This window comes from Panthera pardus, unplaced genomic scaffold (genome assembly GCF_024362965.1).
Source record: "Panthera pardus isolate Hobbes unplaced genomic scaffold, ASM2436296v1 HiC_scaffold_12, whole genome shotgun sequence".
Lineage (NCBI taxonomy): Eukaryota > Metazoa > Chordata > Mammalia > Carnivora > Felidae > Panthera > Panthera pardus.
Genome location: NW_026526677.1, coordinates 8,602,604 through 8,616,233, shown reverse-complemented (window position 1 = coordinate 8,616,233; position 13,630 = coordinate 8,602,604). Strand labels below are relative to the sequence as shown.

General features: G+C 39.2%; 1 protein-coding gene across 3 annotated transcripts in view; it reads left to right on the top strand.

Annotated features, from left to right (window-relative positions):
* Positions 1 to 13,630, top strand: part of RTN3 (reticulon 3) — a 59,050-nt gene that overhangs the window by 14,405 nt on the left and 31,015 nt on the right. The window contains exon 3 of one of the 3 annotated variants that reach the window (XM_053899577.1): positions 8,145 to 10,499. The exons of the other annotated variants lie outside the window; for them this stretch is intronic. Coding sequence (XP_053755552.1) covers positions 8,145 to 10,499 — 2,355 coding nt within the window. The remainder of the gene's footprint in view (positions 1 to 8,144; positions 10,500 to 13,630) is intronic. 3 annotated transcript variants of the gene reach the window in all.

Genomic DNA, 13,630 nt, shown 5'->3' with positions numbered 1-13,630 from the left:
TTATTTACTTATTTTGAAGGGGGTGGGGAGTAGCAGAGAGAGAATCCCAAGCAGACTTGTGCTGTCAGCACAGAGCCCAACACAGAGCTTGATCCCACAAAATCAAGAGTCGGACACTTAACCAACTGAGCCTCCCAGGTGCCCAGTAGAGTAACAGTTTAAAAAGCTGTACCCCTGATGTTCCCAGGAATGGAGGCTCAGCAGACTGAGCCACCCAGGCGCCCCTCCATTTCTTTTTAAATAAACTGTACTCCTGAGTTGGTCCTTTGTAGTCTTCTTCTTTTTGATTCCCTTTTTCTCATCAGTACAGTCTAGCCTGTATTAGTACTAACATTTTTCTCTTGCAAAAACAAACAAAAAAAAAACACGTAATGGAAAAGTAACCCAATCGGTACTCTACTTCATTGTCAAGTCTAGAGATCAGCCTGTTGTTTGAGGAAACACCTTGGCAAGTAATTAGGTATGTTCTAGAATAGCCAAGAACGGTAGCTTCTAGAATGCCTTAATAAAAATGAGGAAAGAGGATGTTGATGTCCTTGATTAACTAGCTTAAAAACCCTGGGGAGAATAGCTGAGACCAGTCTGGCCCAACGCAGGGCTTTCGGAGTGACTGCTGCTACCACCAGGAACCTTGAGGGGCACCTGGGTGGCTCAGCCAGTTAAGTGTCCAACTTCAGCTCAGGTCATGATCTCATGGTTTTGTGAGTTTGAGCCCCACAATGGGCTCTGTGCTGACAGCTCAGAGCCTGGAGCCTGCTTTGGATTCTCTGTCTCTCTGTCTGTCTCTGTCTCTCTCTGTCTCTCTCTGTCTCTCTCTGTCCCTCCTCTGCTCATGGCTCTCTATCTCTCTCTCAAAAGAAATAAATCATTTAAAAAAAAAAAAAAAAAAGAGGAACCTTGAGTCCATCACTGGCATCAACCCAACTAACTAATCTGTCTCTGGCTTCCATAGCCCTTGACCATTTAGTCTTGGAGAATTGTGTCTCACTTTTATGTATCTAAACCATATTAAGCAATATGTACCAGTTATTGAGTAGGATGTTTTCATATTTAAGAATGACATCTTCAGTCCTAAAATAGTTATCATTATTGGCCTTCAGGGCTATCCCATTTACAAAAAACTGCCATTAATTTGGACTGAATAAAGGAAGGACAGAAAATAAAATTATATAATATTTATAAAATTATATAATATTTATAAAATTGTACTACTTTGAAGTATACAGCTATTTAAATTAGCAAAGTAAAGTTTTTGACAGCTATTAAATACATTTGTAATGACAATAGAATACTCCATTTCTTTTTATTTATTTATTTTTTTAAGTTTATTTACTTGGGGGGGAGGGGCAGAGAGAGAGGGAGAGATAGAATCTGAAGCAGCCTCTGCACTGTCAGCACAAAGCCTGATGTGGGGCTCGAGCTCACAAACCAGCGAGATCATGACCTGAGCCGAAACCGAGTCAGATGCTCAGCTGACTGAGCCACCTAGGCGTCCCTCCGTTTCTTTTTAAATAAACTGTACTCCTGAGTTCATCCTTTGTAGTCTTTTTCTTATTGATTCCTTTTTTCTTATCAAGCAGAATTTAATTTCAGCCTAATCCCTGAGTATTTCAAAATAGGGGAATACATTTTCACGGTGTTTTCCTGACTGTAAAATAAGGATACCAACAGAGGTATAGACATAGGATGTGGCTCATTTTTATTGAGCTTTTACCTTGTTCAATACTTGATGAGAACCATCTCATTTACTCCTCACAGCCAGTTTTATGGAGGAAAAGGCACTCCTAGCTCTTTTACCAGATGAGAACACTGGGTTTAAAATGGTGCGATAACTTGCTCAAGATCACAGAGTGACAGATGGAGAACTCCAAAGTCCATGCCCATAAACACTGCCTATGGTAAAGTATATTAGTCGTAGTTTAGGGTTTGCGGATATTTTTTAGAGATGTCATTTTCAGGTTGATGTTACAGTCATGAGAGCAGGGGAAGGGGCAGAAATTACTATTTGAACCATATTACCGCTGTTAGTGATATAATTTAGTATCATTGGGGATATGTGCTCCCTCCGTCAGCACAAAATCAAACTGAAATTTGGTTTCTACTTTTGAAACCTTTGATAAGAGTGGAGGCTGGAAAATACTCTGGTTTTCTTTAGAAAACATGGAAGAAAAGTAGGTGAAAATAAGATGGGAAAGAGAGGAACCACCTACCCTGGAGAGCTGGGAGCACATTTGCAGTAATGAACATTTGCATTCAATCTGAGTAATGCAGTAGGCATCTGGAATAGGAAGTTAAACACTGAACTTTGGGGCAAGTGTTGAGGGAAGAAATTTGCCAGTTACAGCCTTTTTTTTAACAAAACCAAAACATTTTTCTTTGTACAAAAGAGACTTTTTGTTTAGGATCTAGCTTGGCTGCAAAGTGTCTGCTGGCTAACTTCCTATTTTGATGCTGTGGCTGAAAGTTGCTGATACTGTTTTGCACGAGAATTTGTCTTTTCCTGTTTTGTGAACATGAGAAAATTCAAGTGTAGGAAAACCTATACCTGAATATTTCAAGCCTCCTTTGTATGAATATGCATAGTATTTCTTCACTGATGTGTATGGTTTTCCATGTTCCAGCTATCCTTTTAATTAAAAGTAATAAATTTCCTTAGTGAGGGCGAGGGGGTGGGGGGAGTAACCAGACAGTAACTATAATGATTCTAAGCTATTCGCTCTTTTTAGGAAGAACTCTGATGACATTATTGTTTACTTGTTTCCTAGATCACAGTGTTTTCAGTAGTTAAGTTACCAACACCTAAATACAAATACTACATCTTTTTTGAAAAGGCAGTTTGGGGAATAAAAGAGGAGCTGTTTTGAAGGATAAACAACACATGAAGGGACTTTTTCAATTCCAGTGCATTTACTTGGTGTGAACACAGTGCTTACCTGGAAGTTGATTTTTCATTCTGCCATTTTTAACCCCTCCTTGTTCTGTGAGGTAAAATACTGTAGGCATAGGAGAGAGGAACTTCTTCCAGAACTCCCACACCAAAGTCTCTAGTCAAATGGAGCTTTTGCCTTATTCAGCCAAAATTTCGAGTTCCTATACTTTGAAATTAGTAGGTAGAAGCATTTAAAGCAGGCACAAAGGACCACCCTCGCCCCACTGACCTATAAGCTGTGCTTCTGGACGAGGACCATCCAGGGGCAAGAGTGAGAGAGAAGTGTCAGGCTCATCTCCTGTGGGATTTTTACAGGATGGGAGTTGTCAAGTGCAGGCAGGCTGTGGGTTTCAAACCAGGTTCATTACCTAGGACACTTGTAATGCAGATTGTATCCATCTCAGGAAATGCTGAGTCAGTAAGTCAGAGATCACACATGAAGTACTAGCAGTTCTAAAATTTGAAAGGGATTGTCAAAGATGGTGTCAGACCGTGTTTTTGTGCCAGCTTGTTGTACTGTTCAGCTAGTTGCACACTGAACTAAAATATACTTTGACCTTGATGGTGGTAAAATGGGAAAAGTTCTGTTTTCTTTCAACATTGGCTTCAAATCTTTTCTGTATTGGGCTGTCTTAAATGTCTTTACCTACACAGAACCTAGCATGATTCTTGGAATGCCGCAGGCATTTGTTGAGTAATAACTGATTGAGAAGTTGCCTCACTCAGATTTTTGAAATAGATCAAAGCTCCTTAGTAATTACTTCCTTTTATTTGAGAATGGTAGGAGGGAAAGTGTCTAAAACTCTGAGTTTGCTCTGTGTTACATACTCTCCCCTATCAAAAAGGCATATGATGTGGAGTCTCTATGTCAGGAGAATTTTTTTTGAGAATGTGGAGGTGTTAGGGGATGTTTACCGAGGGTTTATTAAGTGCCGGATGTGTTCTAAGCTCTTCTCACATATTAACTCATTGAACCTTCACAGCAGTTCTCAAGTTAGGTGCTTTAGTATCCCCGTTTTTTTAGATGAGAGTAAGCAACTTGCCAAGACCATGCGATTAGTAAATGTGATAAAATTATTTTGCATCTTTTAATAGGAATTTGTGGTCTGGGAGAGGTCTAGAAATTTAGACTATGACTGCCAACTTAATTTCCTAGTCTTTTTCAGGTAATACACTTAAATGGAGACCTCTAAATATTTAGAGCTTAAGAAGATATAGGTAAGCAAAGAACTCAGTACTGGATAAATTTGGGAACATTCTCATGATCATCATGGGCTTATGATATTTTTCACTTAACATACATAATTCCCTTTTTAACAAAGCTGTTAAGTGTATAACCCCTTTGTTAATAACCCCTTATTTTTAACTAATTAGAACTCTTGAAAATGAATATGCACGTTAAATCCTATAATAGAAAATAAATGAGCAAATATTCACAATGAGGAAATTTTTTTTGACAGACAGTGGTTTTGAGTAATGTTGTAAGTCTTGTAATACACGTGAAGGGTTGGATCTTCTGAAAAAGGAAAGGGAGTGGACATTTCCTGAAATGTAAGAGGATCCCAAGTTATTCTATCAGGCAGTTTTATAGTATATAGTATTTTAAAAACTAACAAACTTCAAACTCCCTGGCGTTTCCTGCTGTTTTGCAGGCTTGGACAACACCAGTGACTGTTAAGTGCCCTACTCACTAATTGGAAGAGTCCTTGCTTACGGGAGCTGTTCTAAAAAAAGGCTTAGTAGATGCTGGTCTTCATTCTGTTTAATTTTTTCATGCCTTTATAAACTCTTTTACTTCCAGCCCAGTTTTTTCCATTGTCTTGGTACAAGTCAGCTGTGTCCAAGTTTGTTAGGGTTTCAACTAGCCAAAGAACTTCTTTTCATTTGCTGAAATTCTAAACATGATAATTAAAGCACAGGTGAGGGTCTACCTTACTTTGCTACGTGTGGGAAAGCCTGATTGCTGATATCGAGAGCTAGCGCCTGTGTCACGGTCTCTGCGCGATTACTGCAGCATTGAGCTCTTTCTCTTTGCCCCCCCAAGGCTAACCTCCCAGAAAGCACTCTCCACCCCATATATTAAGTCACAGAATTACTAGGAACACAAATAAGTTATTTTTCTGTGCATAAGAGTGACGTCATATGAGTCTTAATTAAAGAATATTGGAAGTTATTTATTGCAGGACTTGCTGGTATTCTGAGAACGATTTCTAACGTAATCTTCTAGCTTTACCTCAGATTAGCGTATATTTAACTTGAAACTTTTACAATATTAAGAGTTCAAAGAAGATAAACAAGGCTTGGAAAACTGACAAGTGTGTGTCCTGACAAAGCATGTTAGAACAGTTCCAACATGCTTTTTCCCACTAATGTGCACATTCTCTGATGACCAATCAGTGCAGGTTGCTTTCTTTTTCATTTCTTCAAGCCCACTACCACCACATCATCATTTTACTTGTTGATTTTGCTTACTGTCTATCTCCCACTCTGTGCTGTGAGCACCACAAAGGCAAGGATTTTTTTGTTTTGTTCACTGCTTTTAATCTAGTTTCTTTCTTTTCTTTTTTTTTTTTTTTTTTTTTTTTTTGCTTTAATGTTTGTTTCTTTTGAGAGAGAGCACGTCATGAGCAGGGGAGAGGGAGAGAGAATCCCAAGCAGACTCCAAGCTATCGGAGCCACTATATACGACACAGGGCTCAATCCCAGGAACTGTGAGATCATGACCTGAGCTGACATCAAGAGCCAGACACTTAACTGACAGAGCCACCCAGGAGCCTCTTAGTCTAGTTAAAGCAGTGTCTGGCACATGATAGGTACTTAGTAAATATTTGTGGAATTATTACTAATTCTTTTTGTCCATTTTTGTCTATAAGATGGTTGGTCTGAGTAATCTGATAGTGCAGTCTCTATAAATCATGTAAGCTGAGCATTCCCTGTAAGGTGGATTCAGTTTTGATCATGTCAGAGTTCCACTCATGTTTGAAGGGAGGGGTTCCCAAACAGTTTCACCCAATCCAGATTTAATCCATTGAGCATTGAACTGGTAGAAACAATAACCAGTAAGTTCAATAACAATACATAGCTCAGATCATGGAATGTTTCTGATTTAAGTGTAGCCTATAAATGAACTACTAAAAACGTAGTTCTTTAAATTACAGGGTTTTGAACCTTTTTTTTTTAATGTTAATTTTTTGAGAGAGAGTGATCAGGGAGGGGCGGGGGGCAGGGGGAAGAGGATCCAAAGCAGGCTCTGTGCTGACAACAGCGAGCCCAACACGGGGCTTGAACTCAACCAACTGTGAGATCATGACCTGAGCCAAAGTCAGATGCTCAACTGAGTCACCCAGAGGTCCCAGGTTTTGAACCTTTTAACCTATAATGCTGAGCTTCATTTATATTGTTCCCTTAATTTGGTCTTGTTGAGTACTATATAATATTATATCATAGTATATAATGATAGATGCAAACCATATCTGTCTACTACATTAGAAGTAAATGTGCATTCACCTTGCTTCAAATATTTTCTCTCACTAGTACAGTTTGTACCACCAAACTTTATTATTCCTCAGTTTACAAAGACTTTTTCCTCAATACCCAGATTCCAATTAAACTATTTTAAAAGGTCAGATCCTATTACATGAAATTTCAGTGATGCATTGATGTGGAGGAACTTTATCATCTGGCATTTGGAAACATTTTTATAATAGTGGAATTTTATTTATTGCAGTAAGATATTTAATTTTCTTTTCAATCTTATATTTTGAATAAAGTTACAATTTTGCTTTCGTCAAGTATTCAGCTCCTCACATGAAAAAAAAAAAAATACAAGCTGAATAAAAGTAATCCCAAAGGTTTTTCTTTTTCACATCTTCACAATTACTCATTCACACTCAAGGTGTTGCTGTCCTGGACCTGCTTAGCTCTCATCTGACCAAACTGAATCTTTGATTCACTCAGTTGGAACTATTTATTTAAGACCTACTTTTGTTCCAGCTGCAGAGGTAACAACATGCACGAAAGACAGCACCTGCCCTTGGGATGGTTGTTTTGATCTTTTCTCAAGTAAAAACTTGCTAGATTGGAAAGTTGGAAAACAATGTGATAAATCACTGGCTACTGTGGTATTAAGAACTGATAAGACTTAATGTATTACTTTCAGAAGGATATTTTCTGTTTTAAAAGGATTTCTGGAGTTAATTCTTCCTAACCAAAAGACAAACCCCACTGATTCACACAGTTCAGTGTTGGTTAAATTGGCAAGTTGATGCAAGAGATTTGAAGTCAGCCATCCTTTTCATACTCTTTAGTTTAAAACGAATGAGGCCACCTGGGGCTCTTGGGTGCTCAGTCAGTTAATTGTCCAACTCAGGCTCAGGTCACGATCACAGTTTGTGAGTTTGAGTCCCGCATAGGGCTGTGTGCTGATAGCTCAGAACCTAGAGCCTGCTTCAGATTCTGTAGTCTCCCTCTCTCTGTCCCTCCCCTGCTCACGTTCTCCCTCTCTCTCTCTGTCTCTCTGTCTCTCTTGGTCTCTCTCTCAACAGTAAATAAACATTAAAACAAATTTTTTTTTTAAAGGAGGCCGTCTGTACCTGAGACCAATCTTCCCTAGGATAGAATACAATAATTCTAGTCTGATTCTTAGACCTGGGAGGAATCTGCTATGTCTCCTGAGAATCAAAAGAACTGGGAGTCGCTTTTTTTTTTCCATCTCAAATTGTTGGACTGTAACAGTGGATTTGTAGAAGCCGTGTGTACTGAAATATGCAGCTTACAGATGAGAGCATATCAGTGCTTCATAATAGTGAGTTGTTTTATATGGATTACATTGAATAGCTCTACCAAAAAAAACAAAGGAAGGAACCTTCCCAGACTTTCCAATCTTTTTATACTTCTTTATGCTTTACGTTTACAATGGAAAAAGTAGACTGAAAAATATGTCATGAAATTTTGTCATTTGCAATTTGTAGCATGATACAGCTTTTTCTGTTTGACTGTTGGCAATTTTATGCATGTTTTATAGGATTACTGTTGGTCCTTGTTTTGTTACATATTTACGTGTGTTGTGTGCGTGTATGTGTATGTGTATATATACATCCTGTGTGTATATATATATATGTAACTTGAAAAATGAAAAGCATGCTGCTTGGCCTGAGTAGTTAATGTGTAATTGTGCCTGGTAAACAAACTTTTTTCTTTCAAATTCTGACCATAGAGGGATTGAGCTCTCTTTGCTCTGGTGAGCCACCTTCAGAAATTATGACTTCCTCTTTTTCATCTTCTGAAATGCATAACAATGACCTTACAATACTACACGGAGAAAAAAGCAAAGTGTCAGGCAGCCAGCCTATTTTAGCCAAAGAAGGAAAAGACTCCTTGGCTCTCCTAGATGTGAAAAAGATGGAAAAGCCTCAAGAGACCAGTAAAGACCTAGCATACTCCCCAGATTCTGTGGCAGAAGGAGTTCAGTGTAACCGTCCTTTCATTCCGGCCAATTTCCCAGATCGTCCTGCTTTTCTCTCAAAGGAAATGAGTCTACTGGAACAGCAAATAAATAAAGATCAAGAGTCCAAGAACCCAAATGAGGTACCAAGTACAGACGGTAAAACTGAATTGGATGCTGATGACAAGTTCACTTTGCTGACAGCTCAGAAACCACTGACCCAGCAGTCTAAGGCAGAAGGCATTTGTAAATATTCCTTGTCCCCATCTGAAGTTTCAGGAGGTGGTATTATTGAAAAGGATTCCCCTGAGTCACCATTTGAAGTAATTATTGACAAACAAGCATTTGACAAAGAATTTAAAGATGTATATAAGGAGAGCACAAATGATTTTGGTAGCTGGGCAATGAACACTGATAAAGAAACATCTGCAGACATTTTAGAGTCTAATGACAAAGTATTTCCACTGAGAAGTAAAGAGGCAGGGCGTTACCCAACCTCTGCATTGCTCACTAGACAGTTTTCACACACAACTGCAGCACTGGAAGAAGTGTCTAGATGTGTGAATGATATGCATAACTTTACTAATGAAATACTGACTTGGGATTTGGTTCCCCAAGCAAAAGAAGAGAGCTGTAAGTCTGACTACATCACAAAAACCACAGGACTTGACATGAGTGAATATAAATCAGAAATCCCGGTTGTAAATCTTAAAACTAACACTCACCAGAAAATTCCTATACGTTCTATTAATGGGAACACTCCCATCACTAAATCAGCAGGTGATTGGGCACAGGAATCCCTCCCCCAAGAAAATGCTAACATTGACAAACCTGTACCAGATTGTCTCAATTCCACAAAGGAAGTCAATATCAAAGGTGTGGGAGGCCATGCGCAGAAACAAGATAACACAGTCGCAGAGTTCCCTGGATCTCCATTTGACAAAGGTGTCTCTCGGGGTTCTGGAGCGGCCACCGTGAAAGTGGTTTTACCTGATGGCCACCTGAAAGATGAAATGAACTGGCAGAGCTCTGTGTTAGGAGAAGTGACAGAAGCTGATAGTTCTGGTGAGTCTGATGACACAGTAATAGAGGACATCACAACCAGTGTTTCATTTGAAGGTAAAAAAATTCAGGCTGAAAAACCTGTTTCCATTCCAAGTGCTATTGTAAAAAGAGATGAAAGAGAAATCGAAGAGGCTTTCAATTGCAATAGGGAAAACAAAACATGTGAAACCTTTGAAGGGCCAGTCAGTGACCCTGAGGCAGCACACGTTCAGCCTGATATTCCCGAAAGGAGTCCAGCGGGTGAGGCAGCATGTTCACAAGTACGTGATCTGAAGATCACATCAGAAGATGTGCAGCAGTCAGGTAGTATGAGTGAAGCTGCTGCTGAAAAACATGTTGCAACTGAGAACCCACAGCATCCTTCAGCTGTATCTCCAGGTGTTCTTCATGAGACAGAATTCTCACTAAATGTGACAACCTCTGCCTATTTGGAGTCATCACATGAAAAAAATGTTGAAGATGTGGATGATTCTTCCCCAGAGGACCTGATAGCAGCCTTTACAGAAACCAGAGAGAAAGGAATCATAGGTAAAGGTGAAGGGAATGCCTTTGACGCAACATCAGAGAAGACTAGGGACTTTAAAACAAGTCTTGCTGTGGAAGTCTTGCATGAAAGTGAGTCAGGTGGTTCTGAAATTAAAGACCGAAGAAGCGAACACATGGAACAAAGCAAAGAGACCAATGGAAGTGAGGTTCTGGGTGTTTTCCCTGCCCGAGGTACTCCAGCGGCATCTCTTGACTTAGAACAGGAAGAGCTCACAATCAAAGCCCTTAAAGAATTGAGTGAAAGGAGGACTGAGAAGTCAGCTTCTGTGCAGGGTGATGTAGAATCTCCTCCTGAAGAAACACTCGAGCACACTTTCACATGTGCTCCAGAATCCTCTTGGCTTCAGAGAGCGTATGATGTCCTAGAACACACAGAAGTTAACACTGGATCTGATCTTGGGATTTCCAAGAAGCCCACAATTGTCACAGAAACTACTAGGGTAGATATATCGAGCCTTAGTAAGACTGAAGTGGTAAACAAGCAAGTCCTAGCAAGACTTCTGACGGACTTCTCAGGTAATCATTTACATTAGAAATACTGCATGTGATTACTTCTGCTGTGATTGATTATTTAATAGAATGCCATTTTTCTAAGTCTCTGATTTTATATCACCAAAATTATGGCAAGAATAAAAACACATTGTATAGTGGAGAAAGGTAAATTTTTTTCATGGTTGCTTGATTTGGTTTTCTTCTACAAATATTTCCCAAATCAGAACACTTGTTAAAATTAATATTCTCCTTAAAACATTTTTTTATGCTCCAATTGTTTCAAGGTTCTCCTTTCCCTATAGGTTGGCCCTAGGGCAGTTGCTGCATTTAAGGATGTCATTAGGCATATATTTATTTACAAAGCTTATTTTTTTTTTTAGTAATTTTTAAAACTTTTTTATTTTAGAGAGAGAACTAGCACAAGCAGGGGAGAGGGGCAGAGGGAGAGAGAGAGAGAGAGAGAGAGAGAGAGAGAGAGAGAGAGAGAGAGAGAGAATCCCAAGGAGGCCCCACACTCAGCACAGAGCCTGATGCAGGGCTTGATCCCATACTCTGTGATCATGACCTGAACTGAAATCAAGAGCCAGTTACTCAACCAACTGAGCCACTCAGGCACCCCCAAAGCTTATTTTTAAATCTCCATAACAGTTGCACTGCTTAGCACTTGGGTTTTTTGCTGTGGGCCTTGTGAAACCTATTTAGCAATCAAAGATAAAGGAATTCCTGCTGGGAATGACAGCAAATGAAACTTTTAATTAATTTGATCTTATACTACAGAGATTTTATGTTCTGAAAGTAGGTAACCAGTATTATATTGTAGTACTGTTTTGTGAGTATTGCTCAAGAGAAGTCATGCATTCTTCTACTTTGGACCTTATTTAATATTGTTCAGGCCAACATTTATTAAGTGGTACTAGAAGCCCTTCCCATTGTCTCTGTTTCTTTGATGACTTTTCTCACACTCAGCCTTCAGTTAAGTTACTTCAAATGCTATCTGTTCCGGGGTCTTAGAAGATGTAAGAAAAAAAGGATATTCCAAGCCTTCCAAAAGGTACCCCCAACTTCTGGTCTAAGATCTATACTTACTATATGGTCACTCATAGGTGCTATATAGGGATCTGTGGTTGTCCGAACTTCTTTGACAATAGATCCCTTTTTTCAAATGAAATCATACATGGAGTTACAATATTTAAAATAAAAAGATTTTTTTGTTAGGATAAACTTATAAATGTGATTATACTATTTTCTTTTATCCTCTTCTTCTTCTGTAAAGGTTTTGTTATGCACAGAATGGACAGGAAGCCCAGCCCTTAGCAGCCACTTTCCTATCCTGGTGGCAGCCAGAACCTGCTCAGCTCCTCTTGCTGGGGTGCCTCTCGTGAGGAGTGAAACACACCTCTCAGATCTTGTCTTGCACTGATTTGATGTGCTTGGTGGGGTGCTCATGCCGGCAGTGTTTTGGCTTGCTCAAGTTCTTGGTCACCTTGGGGCCCTTGTTGAGACCCAGGACCATGGGGTCTGCAGAGACGTGGTTGCTGCTCTTCAGTGGCTGCTGAAGTGGAAGGGCACCATTTCCTTTATATTTCCTTTCTGAAGACTACAGGTGGTTTACTTAGTCTTTCTAAATTTTAATCTTTAATATAGAGACAATTGTGCTTACCTTATATTAATATTGTAGGGATTAATTGTGGAAATGCAGGTAATGCAGTGCCTAGCATATAATAAATACCGCATAGTACAGGACCTAGCATGTGGTAGGTACCGGGTAATTAATTGTTAGTGAATGAATTGATCAGTATCAGTGAAAACATTGAGACTGTTTCACAAACTAAAAAATTTGAAGTGACTGCTAAGGAGAGCTGTTATCCTCTAGTGATTGACGATTGCTGAGCTTGGATTAAGGAGTGAATTCTCATTGTTGCTTTACAACATCTAGAAGTGTGGCTTTGAACAGTGAAGTTATATCACCTTTTGGGGCCTTAGTTTCCTTATCTATAATGCGAGAATGTTGAAGATTATCTTCAGTATCACTTTAATAATACTCTCTGACTGTAGGGGCTCCTGGGTGTCTCCCATCAGTTGAGCATCTGACTCTTCATTTCAGCTGGGGTCGTGCAGGGTCGTGGGATTGAGTCCTGCACTCAGTGCAGAGCCTGCTTAAGATTCTGTTTCTCTAAAATATAAAAATAATATTCTCTGACTCTAGATTTCCTCATGAGTTGTTGTTGTAATTCTTATAGATTCTTTTGTGTGATGAGGCATATGGGAATTAGGCTACAAGAATTTTGGTGTCTAATTTTGGCACATTCCTGCTTTAGCGTGACCTTAGCTCATCTAACTGGTTCAACATCTTCCTTTGTTAATATGGCTATAATTATTTTGCCATCCTTTATAGTGTTGTAGTAAATAACAAACTGTGTAAATACTAATTATTACTAATTCTTAACTGAGTTATTTAATCTATTGTGAGAGGTGAAAAGGGCTGTGGAAGTTTAGGATATTTGTCAGTGGCTAAATTCTGTAATTAGTAGATATATTTAGATGCTAATTAAAAACCAATATAATTAGATCAAGACGCTAAAAAGTCTTCCTTTGCAGGCTTCAAAACAGAAAACCTTTTTATTTTTTTTTCTTTTCTTTTTTTTTTTAAGTTAATTTATTTTGAGAAAGAGAGAGCAGGGGAGGGGAGAGAGGGAGAGAGGGAGAAAGAGACTTCTGAAGCAGGTTCTGTGGTGCAGAGCAGTGGGGCTCAATCCCATGACCCTGGGATCATAACCTGAGCTGAAATGAAGAGTCAGATGCTCAACCAACTGAGCCACTCAGACGCTCCCAGAAAATCTTTTTAAATTGTCTTACTTTATGAATAAATCTTTAAAATGTAACTACTTCAGCAAAATACATCAGTCTCTAGTTCTAAGTAGTACATGTGAATAGCCTTCCTTTTAAAGTTAAACCAGTTCGGGACACCTGGGTGGCTCAGTCACTTGAATGTCCAACTCTTGATTGCAGCTCCAGTCATGATCCCAGGGTCATGGGATCAAGCCCCACGTTGGTCTCATTGTGGAGCCTGCTTATGATTCTCTCTCTCTCTCTCTCTCTCTCTCTCTCTCTCTTCCCCTTCTCATGCTCTCTCTCTCTCTAAAATAAAAAAATTT